The following is a 20695-nucleotide window of genomic DNA, read 5'->3' as shown; positions in this document are numbered from 1 at the left end:
AAAATGATACCTTCCTCCTCTTCTGACGTAGGGTCACATGTCGGAGTCCTAGATCTATAGGAAGATCTATGAGAGGACTGTGGTGAACGGACTGACGAGTGGCTAGTGTAAGGAGACCTTGGAGGAGACATCCTCGGCGAACGCTGGGGACTTCGCGAAGCTCTTCTATATCTTCTGGGTGAGGTAGATTTGGAGCCACTTAGCCTTCGCGACCTTCGCGAATGTATCGAGTCAGTGTCCGTATCGACATATGAGCGCTTGCTTCGCGAACGACCTCTGTGTTCAACAGGGTGTGGGCTCGGCGAAGCGCTCCTTCTCCGCGATGTCCCTCGCAACTGGTGAGGCTCTAGCTCCTTCGCGGAGGCGGCCTGGGACTTCCTTTGCGAAGTGATCGCTACGGGCTGGGTTGCCCTTCGCGGAGGCGCGTTTGTGGGCTCTGGGGCCCCACGCAGCCAAGGCGGGCTCTGGGGCCCTGTATGACTTATTATGGGTTGGGCTCTGGGGCCCGTGGCTCTGGGGCCTCTGTAAACCGTAACGGTCCTCCATCAGTCTCATGATTTGGTTGACCAGGTCGTCTGGGACGGTCTGCGCTGACGTTGAGGGTGGCCTCTCTGTTAAAGTGACGGGACCCTCAATCATAATCTCCGGCGTCAGCGTAGGCATCTCTGGTTGCGTATTGATCTGCGCTGTGGTGACTGTAGCAGATACTGGACGTTTCTTATGACGTACATCTGGAATGATAATCGGAATGTCGTCATCATATAAACATAATTCTGAGACAGGTAGAATATCGGAGGCAAAATTATTTGTAGCTTTTGTAGATTTCCCTTTTGACGAAGCTGTGGACCTGGGGGTTCGAAGCGTACGTTGAGATGATGTGGATGCTTTCCTAGTCTTAGACTGAGAAGACGTAATGTCTTGAGATGCAGGTCGCTTCTTGGACATAGCGGACTGCGTCCCACGCTTATCCCCCGAGGGAACTCAGGCAGGCCACCAGCCGGTGGCGGGTCGTCAGTCAACAGTTGACAGGGTATATTAGCTTCCGATCTATTAGCCATGACTGAAGATTGTTTGCGAGATTTATCTGCCTTCCGTCTCAAAACGGAACATAGATATTTATCAAAGGCAGAAATTGGTAAATTAATACATAATTTACAACGAGAAACAATAGAACATGGAGTAATGCAACTAGGGCATTTTAAATGTGGATCGGTAGCTGAATAACGTAGTTTACAACCTGTGCAGATTCTCATTAACGTAAACTGCTGAACAAACACGGCGAACCGTGAATAAAACAGCAGAAACACGACTAATAATCAATGCAAGTTGAATAAGGATACTAGTAACACCTCTATAAATGAATATAAGAGGTACTAAACTAAATATAAATAAAGGATATAGTGTGTCGGGAGACACAGGTGCTCTCGCGTCCAGCTCACTGGGCGAAGAAGGAGAGAGTGAGGCACATGGGTTGAGGTGGCGCCCTCGTTCCCGCGCTTGTGGAAGGGAGGTAACTCGTGAGTACTAATTAGTGATTTTTTATTGAAGGGAACTTCAATTGGGAGATACACGTGTTCCACTATGTTCGCAAGAAGAAGAAGACAAGCAATAAGCATGAGTCAGGATAAGGAAAAATAATGGATGGTCTTCAACTCTATTTTGCTATAATATTTGCATGCCTTTGTAGGGTGAATTTTCATTTTTGTTTAAAACCAGACATGCATTGCTTTTAGGGCCTTTTGGTTGTGTTTCCTTGATGATAAAGCGCCTGAAGATTATTATTTTGTTTTAGTTAACTTGAATCAGGCTGTAATTCTTGTGTCTTTGGTACCTTTATACGCAGGTGGAGATAACACAGTATCTCTGTCGTTGCTCATGATGTCCTCTGTAGCTAGACCAAAGTCTCCAATCTTCACATGGAGGGATGATCCTTGGAGGAAAATATTCCTCGGCTGAAATCATATATGGAAAATAACCCTAAGAGTTTGCATCTTTTCTTAACAACCGGGCAAGTGTGTTGTCTGTAATCTTATTGTCAAAATATATCTGAAATATATCTGATGCGACTTAGAATTTTGACTCACTCTGTAATCCTAAAATTGTAAGAATTTCATGTTTACTTGTTTAACACAAGCAACAGTATTAGAGCTGTTGGCAGCCTGTAAATAACCAAGTCTTAACCAAGAACAAATTAATGAAAATGCCTAAAATACTACATCCCTGGGCTGTTACTACCATTCAAGAACAGGCTACATTTCACCGCCAAGGACGGGTTTATTTTCAACACGGACTGGCACATTCTCAAATTCACCTGCCCGACGGTTGGGTTAAAACTAGGCATGTATATGAAGATATTTTGTGGGCAGGTAAGTATTGGTCAGGGCTGGCAAGTTTTACATCTAACCAGCCCTGTGGTCTGGCTGAATATTTTGGGAGTTTCATACCCTGGAGTATGGGCAAATCTGCATTCTAGGGTCATGAAAACAATTAAGAAACTCAAATTAAAGCTGGTCTTGTGAATGTGACTTACCTTCAGATCCCTATGCATTAGGCCCTGTGAGTGTATGTAATCAACCCCTCGTAGAAGTTGATGAAATATCCTCATATTATCACTACCAATTATTTTCAGATCTGAAATAGACAGTTTTATTTTATTTTCAGACATGTGATTTCTTACATTACTGTTCCAATATCAGTAGATAATAGAATCCTTCTCTACTGATTTGCAACAAGTGGCAGGCAATAAGGCTCCGTAGCTCACATTCATTTGATATCAACAACATTCACATCAAATCCTACTTTCTCAACTACCAAAACTATTCCAAAGGAAAAAAAACAATAAAAGATAAAAAAAAATGTTTCCAAACAGAAATATTCCACTGCATGTAAATTTGCATAATCATCTGCAAATCAGCAACACAGCTAAACGATGGCGATGGAGACAGTCTATAGTTATGACTACAAAAACATCCCTGTTTAAATGTAGGATAACAATTGAGACCATTTCCAAATAAATAAGGCAAATATTCAATTGGTTAAATGACTTAACACATAAAATTCAAATCTAGATACATTTTGAAGGATCATTATACGCCTTACTTCATTTCAGAGAATCTTGACCAGTAAATGAGGACAACACATTAAAGTAATAATATTTTCATAATATTATCCATTTCCAGGAGTTATTCACATTTTGCCACCATTCATCCACAAACAATGTCCTGACCTGAGTCTTTGATTGCTTCATTCCTCTGCACCAGCCAGTCAGCTAGGGTGAGACTACACAACTCCATCTGTATGTACAACGTGACACTGGTCTGCAAGCAGAAAGGGAAGTATGCTAACTCTTCATGAGAACACCTGGGAAACAGATACTGTTCCAGGTCTTAGAATGTGGGAGTGGTCTGCAAGGTATGCCAGTTAGTTAGAGTTACTTCCTTTGAAAACAAGGACACATGTATTATTTGTGAGTTATGATGTAACACATCATATTCTTTGGTTATCTGAATTCTCATTTACTCAATGATTGCGTCCCTTGGGCCTGACACTGATTTTAACACTATTTCAGTAGCGCAGAGTGTCATGTTGAAAGCCTAGGATCCACGAGCAGAAGAGAAGACATGTCAACCCATGCTCACTGTTAATTTTCATAGTCACATGGTTTGGACCCTGATATGGTGTCAATGATGAAGCTTCTTCTCTATCTGGGCAGTGGGGTAGCCAAGTGGTTAAAGTGTTCGCTCACCATGCCGAATACCCGGGTTCGATTCCTCACATGGTTACAATTTGTGAAGCCCATTTCTGGTGTCCCATGCTGTGATATTACTGGAATATTGCTAAAAGCGGCATAAAACCAAATCCCCTCACTCACACACTACTTTTCCATCTTGTAAGCTTGACATAGTGCTTCTAACAGCCAAAACACATACTCACATCAAAAGGTGAAATTTGCCCATAAAAATCATCTCGATCCATTGTGTTCCCAAAAGACTTCTCAGTACTAGGATTAGGTTCACAGCTGATGCTCCTGCGATACACCCTCCTTGTGCTTGTTATTGCCTTATTCTCTGTATAATGACTCTCGGTGAACATCACGTCACTACCAGTGTTGGTGTTGTGGTTTGGCTCTGCATCTCCACGTGTCAATACTTTGGTGGCAGTGAAGAAACTGTTCGCACTTTTCTGTCGTTGGAACACACTCAACGACTTGGAATGTGATGCTTGAGGTATACAAAGGTATTTGGATGTTAATTCTGTGTTGGGCCCTATTTCAGAATTTGGATCCAGTTCGAGGATCTGTGGGCCTTGTCTGTCATCCAAGTCATCTCCTGTGTTGGTGCTTCCAAATACTATGCTGACACTTGGACTGTTGCCTTGGTGACCAAAGCTTTCACTGGAACAAGCAGTCATGGATATTTTCTAGTATAGTTATCCTTCTTTGGTGATGTATGCTGTTATATATGCAATAGAGTAAAAGTATACTTTCCATCCACTACAGAGTCTACTTATCAAGCGCATCAAATCCCTCTCTATTTTGAGCATTAGAGCCCACTATTGCAAAGGTCAGAGTCTTCTAGTGCAAACATCAGAACCCTCTATTGCAAAGGTCAGAGCCCAGTACTGCAAAGATCAGGGCCCACTACTGCAAACATCAGAACCCTCTATTGCAAAGGTCAGATCGCCTCTTTGGCAAACATCAGATTCCTCTATTACAAACATCTGAGCCCACTATTGCAAACATCAGGGTGCCATTATTGCAAACATCAGATCTACTTTTGTCATCCACTACAAACATTTTACTCATGAAACGTTAAAAAGATTAACAAACATCAGAGCAGACTATTGCAAAGGTCAGAGTCTTCTCTTGCAAACATCAGAGGACTCTTTTGACCTGATGTCTTTTACAAATATCAGAGGCCTTGTTTGCAAACATTAGAGACCCTCCTACAAACATCAGAGTCCTATATTGCAAAAAGTACAGACACCTGTTGCAAACATTAGAGCCCCTTTCACAAACATCAGCACCCTGTGGATCAAACACTAGAGCCCCTTTACAAACATCAAAGCCCTGTTGCAAACATTAGATCCCCTTTACAAACATCAAAGCCCTCTGTTACAAAAAATTTGAGCCCCTTCCCAAAATATTAGCACCCTGTGTAACAAACACTAAACTCCCTCTAACAAACATCAGCACCCTCAGCTACAAACATCATAAAACTATGACAAACATCAGCGTAGTATTAAACTTATGTTCTAGTCATCTTAAACAACTACTCTTGTACCCATAAGGCCTAAAAAAAATTGTTGTGGTTCCGATTACCCGACCAACACTTGAATTCTGGTGCCGACACTATTTTTCTAAGCGGATTGAATGAAATAAGCTTTCAGATACCATTGTTTTATCCGGCGCTGACAGATATCTGTCATTCTGATAGAGAAAGTTGACATGATGGCCGCAAGCTTGATTGAATAAACAATTACATATTGATACATGTGTTATTAGTTTGTACTTTCCTTCTAAAAAAATATGTAAAAAAATCCAAATAACTACCCTAAATTTTACAGAGGTGTAATCGGAACAACATTTTTTTTATTTGGCCTAAACACATACCGTGTATTACCGTCTATAAGCCTAATTTTGAGGACCAAAAAAAAAGCAGTCTGTAGAAGGGGGTCGGCTTATCTATGGGTTACACTTTCGTGAAACTTTTTTCCAGGGGTCAGAAAACAACATCGTATCACTTCACGTGAACAAACAACAGAAGACGACTTTGTCAGTAAAGACGTCAAATTTGCAATTAAACATCACTAGACAAGAATTTGTACCTTTTAAGTTCTAAGTTGTTTTTGCTGGGCATTGTATTATTTGCAGGGATTAAGATTACCGTGCGTATTTGAGCCGGAAATAGCAATCAGCTGTGCACACGTTTCCCGGTGATCAAGTTCAAACATGCACAATAATATGACGGGACGAATTCTGACGCAGTCATAAGTAAAACATAATACAGAATACTATTATTTAACCCAAAGAAATATATCCTAGCATTGTGTAATTTCAATTACAGTTTTTGCTCTATAAATGTAAAATATATATAATCACCACTAAGGTTATACGGACCCTCATGAACGTGGTAAGCGGAAGTTGTACGCACATGGAATGGGATAAAATAAGCAAGCCATTTAAATTCACACATTTTTACCGATGTTACTGTAAACTAGCAGTCCATGGAAAACGAGGCAGTAATCAGTTCGTGATTGTTGAATGGGGTAATACGGACTTTGGTTTTATGCCGCTTTTAGCAATATTCCAGCAACATCACGGCGGGGGACACCAGAAATGGGCTTCACACATTGTACCCATGTGGGGATTTGAACCCGGGTCTTCGGCGTGACGAGCAAACGCTTTAACCACTAGGCTACCCCAACGCCCCGAATGGAGTAATAGTTTGTTGCTACAATAAGTATGATATTTAGCGAAACAAAATATATTACCCATTTTCTGTTAACTACACTTTGTTTCGATGTGTGAGTAGACGCAATATATATGATTGTGAATTCTTTGAATAATGTGGACCAAAGTTATAATTATTGGTAACTGCCAGTTGTCTGTGGTCTGTGTTTGCCAGGATTAGGACCCCATCGCGGGGGATCGGCTTATGTACGAAACATACCATTTTGACACTGATTTTAAGGGTCAAGTTTGGGGGTCGGCTTATCTATGGTGTCGGCTTATAGACGGTAATATACGGTAACTGGCTCCAGAACTGCTGCTTTACACACTGACCGGTCTGTGAATGATGAACTGTCATCTGATGTGTGGCTGGTGTTGCTGGAGGTTTGAGGACCTGAAACTGAGGGAGGGAGGACATGAGGATGGGAGTGAGAATTTGAGTGAGTGAGTGAATGAGTTATTATTTAACGTCACAACGGCAATATTTCAGCCATATCGTGACGAGAACATTTGACATGGAAATAGAATATATATAGATATTATAAAACCTGTCGACGAAAGGACTGACTGACTGACTGAGTTTAGTTTTACGCCGCTTTTAGCAATATTCCAGCAATATCGCGGCGGGGACATCAGAAATGGGCTTAACACATTGTGCCCATGTGGGGAATCGAACCTGGGTCTTCGGCGTGACGAGCCAACGCTTTAACCACCAGGCTACCCCACCGCCCCTGTCGACGAAGGAGAGTAAAACAACTAGAATATCACAATTTGAAGTAAAACTAGCGTAGAAAGTTAAAACAAATAGCACTAATTGGACAATACAATATAAAAGTGGCTAGAGATCGCAACAACTGAAGGAGATCACCATACTAGGGAAAGAATGTGAGTGAGTATGGTTTTACACCGCTATTAGCAATATTCCAACAACATCACGGCAGGGGACACCAGAAATGGGCTTCACACATTGTGCCCATATGGGGAATCAGACCCATGTCTTTGTGAGGATGTGAATAAGGAAATCAGAAGTTTGAGTGACAAGATAAGGATGTGGGTGAGGACATAAGGAAGTGAGTGAGGTCATGAGGACATGGAGGATATGAGGTCAACAGTGAGGACATGAGTACGTGATTGGGGACATGATGTGAGGTGAGGTCATGAGGTCATTGCTTTTAGCTTTTAGCAATATTCCAGAAATATCGCGGCGTCATGAGGTCATGAGCACATGAGGACAACAGTGAGGACATGAGTAAGTGATAGGGGACATGATGTGAGTGAGGTCATGAGGACAACAGTGAGGACATGAGTAAGTGATAGGGGACATGATGTGAGTGAGGTCATGAGGTCATGAGGACAACAGTGAGGACATGAGTATGTGATAGGGGACATGATGTGAATGAGGTCATGAGGTCATGAGGACAACAGTGAGGACATGAGTAAGTGATAGGGGGTCATGATGTGAGTGAGTCATGAGGTCATGAGCACATGAGGTCAACAGTGAGGATATGAGTATGTGATGACATGATGGGGACATGAGGTCAACAGGAGGATAGTGAGGTCATGAGGGACATGATGTGAGTGAGGACATGAGGTCATGAGGGACAACAGTGAGGACATGGTGTGATGAGGACACTGATCATGGAGGTCATGAGGATGAGGACAACAGTGAGGACATGAGTATGTGATAGGGACATGATGTGAGTGAGAGTCATGAGGTCATGAGGACAACAGTGAGGATATGAGTATGTGATTGGGGACATGATGTGAGTGAGGTCATGAGGACATGAGGACAACAGTGTGGACACGAGTATGTGATAGGGGACATGATGTGAGTGAGGTCATGAGGTCATGAGGGACAACAGTGAGGACATGAGTATGTGATTGGGGACATGAGGATGTGAGTGAGGTCATGAGGTCATGAGGACAACAGTGAGGACATGAGTATGTGATTGGGGACATGACGTGAGTGAGGTCATGAGGTCATGAGGACAACAGTGAGGACATGAGTATGTGATTGGATACATGACGTGAGTGAGGTCATGAGGTTATGAGGACAACAGTGAGGACATGAGTATGTGATAGGGGACATGATGTGAGTGAGGTCATGAGGTCATGAGGACAACAGTGAGGACATGAGTATGTGATTGGGGACATGATGTGAGTGAGGTCATGAGGTCATGAGGACAACGGTGAGGACATGAGTATGTGATTGGGGACATGACGTGAGTGAGGTCATGAGGTCATGAGGACAACAGTGAGGACATGAGTATGTGATTGGATACATGACGTGAGTGAGGTCATGAGGTTATAGGGACAACAGTGAGGACATGAGTATGTGATAGGGGACATGATGTGAGTAAGGTCATGAGGTCATGAGCACATGAGGACAACAGTGAGGACATGAGTATGTGATTGGGGACATGATGTGAGTGAGGTCATGAGGTCATGAGAACATGAGGACAACAGTGAGGACATGAGTATGTGATTGGGGACATGTGAGTGAGGTCATGAGGTCATGAGGACAACAGTGAGGACATGAGTATGTGATTGGGGACATGATGTGGTGAGGTCATGAGGACAACAGTGAGGACATGAGTATGTGATTGGGGACATGATGATGTGAGTGAGGACACTATTCTAGTTATAGCACAGAGGTATGCAAAAAATGAACTCTAGGCCAGTGACTGAAATTTGCAATGTTCCATGTCAGGGTACAGTGCCTCTTAAGTCACAGTCACAAAGTTTGGCCACTAAACCTTACAACTGCACAGGTTACTGCAGACCTGGGTCCTGATCCACAAAGCGTTTGTAACGTTAGGCCTGTCGTAACTCTGTAGTTTTTATAGGCTTATGAATGTCATAGCGCTACAAACCTTTTGTGGATCGGTACCCAGGTACTTCAACCAAGTTCAAAATACACATGTGATCGAAACGATGACTGAACCCAGATCATTACTTCATACTCACTGCCATGTTCTAGCCATGCTGCATTGTAGCCAACAATATTGCTGTGTGTGAGACCTGCTAATGCCTTTACTTCCCGTAATAGCTGAAATGTCAACAAAACAATAGCTGAAGTGGAACACTTTTATGGATAGACAACTTCTTTGTTGCAGTAGTAGTTGCGACGTTCCGGTGTAGATCCTAACACCGTTATCAAGCAAATGATTTACACAACACATTTGCACAAGGAGAAATATATACATGGCGGGTATTGGGTTTACACAATAGAAGAAGTTGATGTACAGTGTGTAGACATGGGACTTGTTGTGATAAGATATGATTGAAGCCAGTAGACAAAGGGTGGGTTATTCTTGATTAGGCTTGATTAGTTGATCGTAAACCGTGGGGATGTAATAACCTTGATCTCTGTTGATTGTGGGGTTGAGAAAGAAGTTGTCTATCCATAAAAGTGTTCCACTTCATCATACCACTAAATGCCACTTAAGGAAGAGGAACAATAGCATCATAACTGTCTAATAATGAGTGAGTGAGTTGTGTTTAAAGCTGCTTTGAACAGTATTCCAGTCATGTCGGCGTGCCAGCTTAATGTCGGAGGAAATCCTAAAATGATGCAGGTGACAGATATTTACCACTTTAGTGTGGTGCTGGGAAATAGAGAAAAATAATCAGGACAAACCAGGATTTGAAACAATTGTTATAGGCTTCTGGCATGCTCAAGGGACACAACTCTGCATGCAAACTGTTGCGCCTTAGACAACTTGGACAGCCATGTCCCCATCAAAACATGACAGTGCATAATAAAATGGATGAATATTTACTTTTAAGAGTAGTCCTGCATTTCTATGTTTAAACTTGACTTTTTTCACAGCATACTCTCGACCATCTAGTCGATTTTTGGCCTGAAACATATAAAAGCATGGATAATCTCAACATCACATTGTTTGTTATTGTGGCAGTTATTCTTTCAAATTCCTTTTTTTCATGAGCGAATGAATATGGTTTTACGCTGCTTTTAGCAATATTCCAGCAATATCATGGTGGGGGACACCAGAAATTGTCTTCGCTCATTGTACCCATGTATGGAATCGAACCCGGATCTTCAGTGTGATAAGTGGACGCTTTAACCATTAGGCTACCTCATCTCCCCTTATTTCATGCTATGACTCTTCACAATGAGATCCTCAATTTACTCTATCTGAGGGGTGACTGGGTGGATCAATGGTTAAAGCGTCCGCCTGTCACTCTGAAGACATGGGTTCAATTATGGTACGATTTCGCTATCAACAACCTGCACTGATGCATGTTAAAATGGCTGGTGCAGGTTAGTTTTAGTAACAGGTTGCACCAGGTGCAGGTAACAAGAAATTCTCCAATATCTTATAGGTGTCATTGTGTGTCTAGATGGGAAGTAAGTGACTCCAACATTTGTGTAAATCAGTTATGTAGACGTAGTCATATAATTGAGATTTATAAATAAAGGTGATGCAAAATTGAAACAGAATCATTCATCATTTATCATCATGGGGTTAGGTTTTGAAGAATGTTTCTGAGACTGAGTACTTGACATGAAAATAGCTAAACAAGTATGTGTGCTACTTTTATAACCAGTGACATTATTTTATGGTGCAACTCAAATTTTAATGGTGCAGCCAAAGCCATAAGCTTGGTTGCACTCGGTGCAGGTACTGAAAAACACCCCCAAAATCACACGCTGAATGATCCATGCCTTTTAGTGTGGAAACATATAAAAATATTACCTTGAATACTGAACCGAATCCTCCTTTCCCAAGACGACAGATTTCAACAAATTCTTGTCTGTACCTAAAATCCTGCATCCCTCTGAATGCTGTGGGTTAGCAGTGGGATTTCAGGCATCGCAAATGCAAAGTCAGTAGATTCTTAAAATGGAAAATTGCACCAATATTCCTCCATTTCCTAGTTTAAGGGTTTTGGCTGTTAATACAATCCTGTGTGAACTCCATTCCCGTTTGGTTTTTTATATGGTAACAATTGATCCTTTTTTGAGTCATGTTCTGAGTGCATGAGACATAAGATCAGAAAAATTTACCTTAACATTAAATTTAGAGGGTTTGTATAATTATGACTACTGAGACAACATCCTCCAGCAGTCCTAGATCGTAAGTTCAACATCTTGGCTACCGGTTCGGATTAAGAGCAAAAGGAAGTCAATAATGCTTCATACTTGTCATAAAAGCTGATTAAAGTGGGGATTGGTTGGTCCGTCCCTGTAGGTCGATGGTTGGGTATCATGACATGGGCTGTTCATCACGTCACTAACTTCTTCTAAGCACTATTTCAATCAAATATGAAGACTACATACTGCAGACATTATTTGTTTTATAGTTTTACTGAACTACATGCTTACCTTGGTGTGTTGGCCCAGTGGACCTGCATGAGTATTGGGGATAGACTTGTGGCTTGCTGAAAATAAGGAAAATAGACAGAGTTGAATTCATAAAGTGAAAAATCACCAAGTTTTAACTTACATGGTAGACTAATGATGTAATTTTCTGAATAAAATTGATATTTTATACTTATCCTGACTCATGCCCTTTTGCTTGTCTCCTTCCTCTTGCGAACGTTAGTGGAACACTTGTATCTCCTATTGAAGCTCCCTTCAATAAAAACAGACGTAAAATCACTACTCACCAAGAGTTATCTGTCTGGCCGTTTTGCGGGAAAGCAGCGCCACCGTACTCCCATGCTTCACTCTCTCCGAATTATGAGCCCGACACTTTAATTTACAGGGAAATCCAAAGTGTCTAGTGGGGAGGTTGGGAGGGCTTACCTCATGAGTCAGGATAAGTATAAAATATCAATTTTATTCAGAAAATTACATATTTTCCCTTATGCTTTTCCTTATCCTATATATTGCTTGTAGAATCCGTCGGATTTGGTGGTGGAGTCAAGCCTCTTCTGGATTCCATGTAGTGATTTACGTCTTACATACCCCCTATGGGAACTTCCTGGTAGCACTTCTTTTACTGCTAGGCTCTGCTGCTGCTGTAACCCTTCACTTCCAGCTTTCTCTGATGGGGGGACCACAATTGTTAACTTTTGGTCCTTGCTTCTGTTAACATTTTATGTGGATTTTGCAACTCCATCTCTTGATGCGAGCACCAAGTGGAGAAGCGACCCTTTCCTGTACGAGTATGTCCTTACAAGTACTGGGTCATATCACTTATGCTAGTCTGTCCTAGACGTGCATATAGACTCTAAAGCTGAACTCTCCTGAGTGTAGGCTTTTGCAAGTCATGTGATAAAAGGGCGAGACTCCGTCTCAGCGCCTTTGTGGGACTGTCAATTGTTGTGCTACAACAAGTGGGCCGAAATGGTGAATGCCAGAGACGTCCTCGGTGACGATGTCCCTCAGGTAGTGGTTGGCAAACAGCATGTCCCATTTCCAGAAGCAGCCCTCCATTATCGTCCTGATAGAGCAATTCCCATGTAGAGCGAGTGTTGACGCCAGAGCTCTAACTTCATGTGGGTTGGAGGCTCTTGGAGGATCAAGTCCTGCTGCTTTGTAGGCCCGTAGTATGACAGTTCTGATCCAGATTGATATCTTAGTGCGGAAGACCTCCGTCTGTGTCGCTGTCGATATCGGGACGAAAAGACGCTTGAATTTCCGTCTCCTGGACCTGGATCTTGTAGGTAGACTTGCAATGCTCTCACTGGGCACAAGGATAGGTCCTGCGTATCCTGTGGTCCAAGGACTGATGATAGTGTTGGGACGTGGAACTGTCTATGAAGTCCCATCTCAGTCCCATATGCACGATGTTTTGATTTTCATCAAATCGTGTTCTCTCGAAGTCCAGAGCATGGATTTCCGACATCCTTGCTGCTGTTGCTAAGGCGATCAGGCACAGCGTCTTCTGCGTCAAGAACTCGAAGGATGTCCTCTCTAATGGAACTACGTTGAGGTCCCACGCCGGAGCTTTAAATCTCTGTTGTTGGTCCTCCAATTTAAAAGGGCGTAGTAAGGCCAGTAACTCTGGTACTTTCGTCAGTTGCACTCGTCCTCATGGTGATGACTGAGCTCAATGCCGCTAGGTATGTTGAGAGTGTTGACCCTTTTAACTGCTTCGTTTGTCTAGGTGACAAAGGTAGTCCGCCACTTGAGGGTGTGTCGCTTTTATGGCTGTGAAGCCGGTCCTCGAAGCGTATGTCTCGAAGCTTCGCCACTTGTCGTCGTACAAGGTGCGTGTAGACTTGCGTAGAGCTAGTGTGACTGCTTTCGCTGCCCTGGCGGAACATCCTCTCTTGTTCAAGCATGCCTTGATACAGTCCACACGTGTAGCCGGAACACCTCTGGGTTGCCGCGCGCCTGCTTTGTGTGAGGATGTACTAGTAGATTCGTCCACTCTGGTAGTTGCAGTTGAGGCAGTCCTAGTTCTTGTATGAGAATGGGGAACCATATTTTCGCTGAACAGTAAAGTGCGACCAAAATCAGTTGCAGGTCCTTCGTCTGACTGATTTTCTGCAACACCCTCGGTATTAGAGCTGGTGGTGGAAACGCGTAAGCGTTTAGTCCTTCCCAGGAGATGCTTAGAGCGTCCTTTGCCCATGCTCGTGGATCTGGTATTGGTGAGACGAATGTTATCAGTTGATTGTTGAATCTTGTGGCGAAGAGGTCTATTAGTGGTGCTCCCATCTCTTGTATGATCTGCTTGAAGATCTCTGGATGTAGCATCCATTCTGTTGAGGATGGCTGCGTTGGACGGGATAGTGCATCTTGTCTGTTATGCTGGCCAGTTGAAAGCAGAGGTCCAGAAGGTTCGCCGACCTTGTTGATCCTTCTGTGTATGTAGAACGCCACTGTGGAGTTGTCCGTATGTACCGTCAGATGAGCATTCTTCAAAATGCTGGTCCAGTGGAGTATGGCGTTTATCACTGCTTTCATTTCCAGCATGTTGATGTGCAGATCTTTCTCCTCTATGGTCCATATCCCAGCTGACACTTCGTTGTCGAGGTGTGCTCCCCAACCTTGGAGAGATGCGTCCACATAGAGATGCGTCTTGCACTCCAGCTCTGCTAAATAGGTGCTTCTGCGACCATCCGATCTCTGAGTCCACCATATTAGATATGGTTTTAGTCTGTCCGGGAGTCCGAAGGGGTCGGATCGTCAGTTGTACATTCACGAAGACCTGTAGTGGGCGTAGTTGTAGACTCCCTCTGCGTGTCATGTCCTGTGCTGACGTGAGAAGACCCAACAGACTCTGCCACTTCGTAGTAATAACGGAGAGAGTAGTGCTTGTCCGACTCTGTGACTGCCATCGTTGTGAAGTCGATATAAAGTAGTCTGGCTGCCGTCACCCAAAGTCCGTCCAACGTATGTTGCTGCAATTCGTCTGATGAATCGTCTTCAATGTTGACAGGGAAGGTCTCTAACCCCGTGAAGGCAGCCAAATCACGTAGGTCCCGTCTAACTGGACTGTAATTGAGGCCTTCCTCTCTCGTTGACAGGTTGTTGTCACTTGTAACCCATTTCCTGACATGTGAACTACGTCCGACCTCTGCGCAGGGCGTTGTCTCTCATGGTCCAATCAAAATAAGGCATTTTGATTCCTTTGGCTTCCCGCGATGTGACATCACCGGTGTAGCAGGAAAAAGGTCCTTGTAGAATCTAGTGCTGCCGTTGATATCTTATCACCACTCGGTCTTGTCCGTAGCCTTCCGGAGTTACACGAGTGACCACGTGTATCGAGGGTTGAATGGTAAACGCGCGAAATATTTCGCCGCGTAATACCGATGTAGGTAGGCTGTATTCCTGGCTGCTGTGACTGTTACTTCAGTCCTGAAGATAATGCAGTCGCCCTTTTTACAGATGATCAGCTGAAATCTTCACGTCCTCAGTGCTGCTATTGTAGACTGCATACATCGATCTCCATGAAGCGCTGAATTGTAGAGTTGATGCTGAACTTTGTTGTAGATTCTACCCAGGGAGTCGTTGATGATTTTGTAGTTTCCTAGCCTTAGCAAGGCTGCTGCTGAACCACGCCAGTGTGAATATCTGCCGATCTGTACGGAAGTGAAGATCTCTATATGGCCATGAGTCTTCTGATGTAGATATATCAATCTATGTGAATCCCGTCCTGGATTCAGTCTGAAGGTCCGTGCCGGTGATGAATTCGGACAAGAGTACCCCTCTTGAACTGCATTACATGTCCCTCAGTCTTTGTGCCGGCGAAGATCTTTCCCTTCTAGGGTGACGCTAGGTCCAGTCCGCCATCATGTCCTGGTTGAATATCCTTGGAGATCTGCGTGGCGGTCTGCGTGGTGCGTCTGTATGGCGCCCTGTGTGTAGGTGATCGTCTTGTAGTCCGGGATTGCCTTCCTGGCAATGTATTCCTAAGTGGGGATTCCCGTGATGATCTGCGAGGCGTTGTTGATGCCCTTGATGTAGGTAGTCGGCGTGAAGGTCCTTTATTAGGCTCATCATCTGTTGACGGTCTCTGAAGATTGCGCCATCCTGCGCGCAGGTTCGCTGACGGCATGTAGCGTTCTGTTGAGAGTCTAAGTACTGCGACGTCTCTGCGTTGTAGATGGCCTGCGCGAATGCCTTCACAGGCTCGTTGATGCATGTAGCATTCAGTTGAGAGTTTATGTACTGCGATGTCTCTGCGTTGTAGATGGCCTGCGCGAATGCCTTCGCGCAGGCTCTTTGACGTCCTGTAGAGTTGAGCGCTGCATTCTCTTCCTTAGAGGGTGACGTCTGTATCAGGTCCACTGTTGTGAGATCGTTGATCGTCCTTCGCTGGGGATCTGCGTGGAGACCTGCGTGGAGACCTGCGTGAAGACCTGCGTGGAGACCTGCGTGGAGATCTGCGTGGAGACCTGCCTGTTGAGCTGCGTCTGTAGGGCGATCTGCGTGGAGGCCTGCGTGGAGGTGAGCGTCTCTTGGTTCGTGAATGCCTCGGTGAAGCCCTTGACGATCTGCGAGATGTTGATGACGTCCTTGAGGTTGCGTCCGAAGGCCTTCGTGCAGGCGTTCGCGAAGGCTGTTCATCTGAGTCGTCATCTGAAGATGAGCGTGCCGTCCTGCGCAGATCTGCTCCTGGTTCTGGGTGGCGCTTCGCTGGAGGGCCTCTCCGATGTCTCGTCAGTGTTGGGTCCTTCGTGCAGGTCCAGGTCGTCTCTGCGGGTGATGACTTTGAAGGCCCTGGGTTGAAGATCTGCGATGATTGTAGAGCTGCCCTCTCTGCGCTGGTAGCGATATGGTCCAGGGATCGCTCATCTGCCGCCAGCGTAGATGGTAACTCGCTGCTGCATGAAGACCCTGGGTTGAACGTCTGCGATGATTGTAGAGCTGCCCTCTCTGCGTTGATAGCGATATGGTCCAGGGATCGCTCATCTGCCGCCCTCGGACTGCGTGCTGTATCTCTGGGATGATCAGCAGCGGCTCATCATGAAGTCATCTCTCTTCCATCGGGACGATGTCGGCCGAAAGGTCCCTGTAGTCTGCGCAGAAGTCCCCGTAGAGCTGCTAGACGTCTTAGGGGTGTGAGGCTTCATTCTGCGTAGAGGATGGCTTCTTCTTCTTCGTCTGCGTTGAGGGGTTGTCCGATGTAGAAGACCTCTTCTTCGAAGTAATGGCGGACAACATCCCACGCCCATCCTCCGAGGACACCTCCGGCAGGTCACTGGATGGAAGTAAGTCGTCTGACAGCAGTAGACAGCTCGTGAGGGACTCAGCCGGTTTAACCATGACTTGTAAAGTCGCCTGGATTTTCGGTAGTACGTCCAAGTACAGAGAAAAATTATTTATTAATTTGAATTTCTGTTAAATGCTGATAAAGATTACATCGATAGCTGGAAGTACATGTTGTTGTGCAGCTAGGGCACAGTCAATGTGGGTTTGCAGCAGCGAACCTAAACCTACAACGAAAACAGGTTTTCATGAAATGTAAACAACTGAACAATCACGTACAAAAATACGTGAATAAACAGTGAAAATACGAATAAATTTCAAACCATATTGTTGAAGGATACTCCCTAAACCCCTATAAAGGTAATTTATAGGGTAATAACTAAATAATCAAAGGATATAGTGCCGTATTGGAGACACAGGTGCTCTCCCAACCGTCCACTAGGGCGAAGAAGGAGAGAGTGAAGCATGGGAGCACGGTGGCGCCGCTTTCCCGCCAAAACGGCCAGACAGATAACTCTTGGTGAGTAGTGATTTTACGTCTGTTTTTTATTGAAGGGAGCTTCAATAGGGAGATCAGGGATAAAATACTTTTTTTTTTCTAAGTGTGCCTTAGGGCGCAGACAAATATTTTAGGTGTGCCTTTCTGAAATCGAGTATGCCCACATGTTTTTAGAATAAATGACAATGATGTTGATCATTTGAAATTTATTGTTAAACAAAGAAATGGGTTTATGAGCATTCAAATATGTATGGTATTATTCAATTTGGAAAAAAATAATTGTTTTGGGGATTAAATGACTAAATGTGAGTTATGTCTCTTAAAAAGGTAGGCGTGACAAAAGGGCACTGAGAACATTTTTAGACGTGCTATTTCTGTATTTACCGTGCCATGGCACACTAATATATGGGTATTTCAGAACCCTGGATTGTATTGAAGGAATCAACCACCAAAAACATGAGACTGATATGCACTTCCATGTAAATATAACATATGTTATATTTGGGATTGTGTCGTACAAAGCGCTGTCTCTCTCTTACAGTGTTATCAGAGACGCGATCTGGTGATCCACATTTGCGTTGTAGGGGACTATGCTGTGGCGGGGCAGGGAAAGGGGCGAGGATGAGGGGCGAGGGGACTGCTCTGGCAGGTTTCTGTCGACAGTTAGCCTGGAGATTTCTCGCGGGTGTAAACAACCTCTGTTAATATGGTGGAATAAGCAGCCCATGAATTACTCCCTACTCTCAAACTAAATAGAATGATTTTGTATTGAATGAATGCATCATGATAAGACAATACTTGAAGTATTTTAAAAGCTAGGGCGTGTCAGCTTTGACTGTAGAAATGTGCGTTCTCGTCTGTTGCGACCAGAACTGGGATAACTAATATGGAGAATTATACGTCTTACTGTCAACTATGTATTTGATCGACAAACAATTATTTAGATCGGTTTATCCCAGTTCTGGTCGTATCCCAGTTTTGGTCGCTACAGGCGTCTCCTCACACAGCTGTCGCACTGGTTCACACGCTCACTGTTGAAGCGCTCAGGGAGAGGACGGTGACAATTCATGCATTCCCTTCCCCGATGAGCACAGTATTCGCAGAACAATTTCCCCCGGGTTGCAAACATTTGTACTTTTCCACAAAAATTACACGTATGAAATCTGGCTGGTACATTAGAATCCGTGTTCAGTGGATGTAGACAGGAACGTTTTGCCGGCGGTTCTGCTGCTGTTTCACTTCCCTTCCTCTTAATAGTAGTTTCACATTTGTGACTTTGAAGTGCGTCAGGCGGGAATAACATTTTTCCACATTGCTCACAGTTATATCTCTCGTTGTTGTGCACTGTCCTAACATGGCGGAGAAGATTTCTTTTCTGTGTGAATGTCTTAGCGCATGTTAGCCGAGAGCCTCTAAGCGCATGTATGACAAGTGTGCTGTGCTTGAGAGGGTATCACATTTTCCCTATGGCTAATGTTATTTGCAAGCAGTTCAATACGTTTTAAATTCACATCGGCATCATGTATCAATCCATTGTCTGCAGCCCATTTCTCTAAATCATACAAAGAGAATCCACAGTCCAGAAACCTTTGTTTTTCTGACATCCTGTAATACAAGAGGTAGTGTGTTAAATACTATCGACTCTATACACACGAGGGTGTATTTTATAATGTAACTTATACAATTACGCATTGTAGCCTACAATATGGGGCCAGCGAAATAGTATTATATATTTTAAATAACCCCCATTCACATAAACTTGATTGATATTACTCTGAAAATGTGTTGGTTACGCAGTGGTGCTGTTCGCCCACCTTTCAAAATGTTTCTTTCACACTGCAGTATGTGAAGAGAGCTCCCTCGCGGTCCTTACTCCGTGCTGACAGCAGTTTGAATAACCCGCCAACCGCTCTTGACTCATTTATATAGAAAACATGCAACCAGCATAAGTGAACATTAGTAATCTCTTTGAAATGAAATTGGGAAGGGAGATAACTGCTTAGTTGACACCATCACTCTTCACTCATTTCTACTCATGTTTCAACCTGCACACACTGTCTACGAAAGATAGAATCCCATACATACAGAACTGGATCGCGCATACCGTTACAGAAAAGTATATATAATTGAGAAAATCCGTATTATTTCCTTCCTACCAATGATCCCAATATATAACCTTTCTCACTTTAGACTAGGTTTTACATTTCTAACAATAACCACCTGGTTTTATAAGCATCAGTGTAAGGCTATGAATGATCCATTAGGGTTTTGTATACAATAGGCGTCTGAAGCGAGCCAGCGTCTCGCTATGTTCGACCCAGTTTCCCTCTCAATGGGGTTCACAATAACATTCTTTTCCTATAATATAGTCCTACTTGACTTGTTAGAATATCAAACCATTACCTATGAACATTTATAAAGAGCTACCGCATTCATAGCTTGTCATTATCTTTAGTCTAAGTTTTTTCACTTCTAACCTCAGCCAGGATGGAAACAATCACGTTAGATCGTAGCTCGCGCCTCTCTCGCTATCTTTAGTCAAGGGATTCCCTCTACTATACATAGCCCGTGTATTGCACCACACCTTGTCATGACGCATTTCTATAATTAGCTCGGCTCCATCGTTCAGGTGGGGGCAGAACCGGCCTTTACCTATCATCAGCTACGCATATTATCTTGGCTGATCATTCATATGAAACGACCAAAACAATTTACGCTGAGAAACAGACACGACTTATAATATTGAGTGGGGTATTCATGCTTCACTGCGGCATGGTATCTCAGTGGGCTAGCATTATAAAACCAGCTTAAGTCTGGGCTAGGTACAAGCAGCCGCACATACACAGGCATGCACGTCGTCAATTGAGCGAAATATTCTCAAGCACGACGTAAAACTCAATTTCACCTCACCTCACCTGGATCAAGGTAACCGTGCATGTTTCTACATCTAACTTTTGTCGCCTGTAATTACGATATTTACGTTTTATTTATTCACTTGCTGTGGCAAATGATTCTTATTTCTTTACGATATATATGGGAAGTTCTTCGATGCAAAATAAACAGCAATAAGTCATTGTTTGTATTCGTGCACAGGATTAGGTCCGATTTTGAG

The 20695-nt window shown here is 43.7% G+C and overlaps 1 protein-coding gene across 1 annotated transcript in view; it reads right to left on the bottom strand.

Moving 5' to 3' along the window:
• LOC124275891 (eukaryotic translation initiation factor 2-alpha kinase 1-like) overlaps window positions 1-11838 on the bottom strand; it is a 32039-nt gene extending 20201 nt beyond the window's left edge. Inside the window, exons 1-9 of the mRNA XM_046711576.1 lie at window positions 11802-11838; window positions 11173-11261; window positions 10234-10314; window positions 9419-9500; window positions 6785-6851; window positions 3934-4393; window positions 3227-3317; window positions 2531-2631; window positions 1832-1952 (exon numbers count right to left, since the gene is read on the bottom strand). Of these exons, the coding sequence (XP_046567532.1) occupies window positions 1832-1952; window positions 2531-2631; window positions 3227-3317; window positions 3934-4393; window positions 6785-6851; window positions 9419-9500; window positions 10234-10314; window positions 11173-11250 (1081 nt within the window). The 5' untranslated portion in view covers window positions 11251-11261; window positions 11802-11838. The remainder of the gene's footprint in view (window positions 1-1831; window positions 1953-2530; window positions 2632-3226; window positions 3318-3933; window positions 4394-6784; window positions 6852-9418; window positions 9501-10233; window positions 10315-11172; window positions 11262-11801) is intronic.
• Window positions 11839-20695: the final 8857 nt, after the last annotated feature.

Source organism: Haliotis rubra, unplaced genomic scaffold, assembly GCF_003918875.1.
Source record: "Haliotis rubra isolate DU_JTF1 unplaced genomic scaffold, ASM391887v1 Scf2039, whole genome shotgun sequence".
Lineage (NCBI taxonomy): Eukaryota > Metazoa > Mollusca > Gastropoda > Lepetellida > Haliotidae > Haliotis > Haliotis rubra.
Note: the sequence above shows the minus strand (reverse complement) of the source record. Positions and strands in the feature narration are given on the sequence as shown.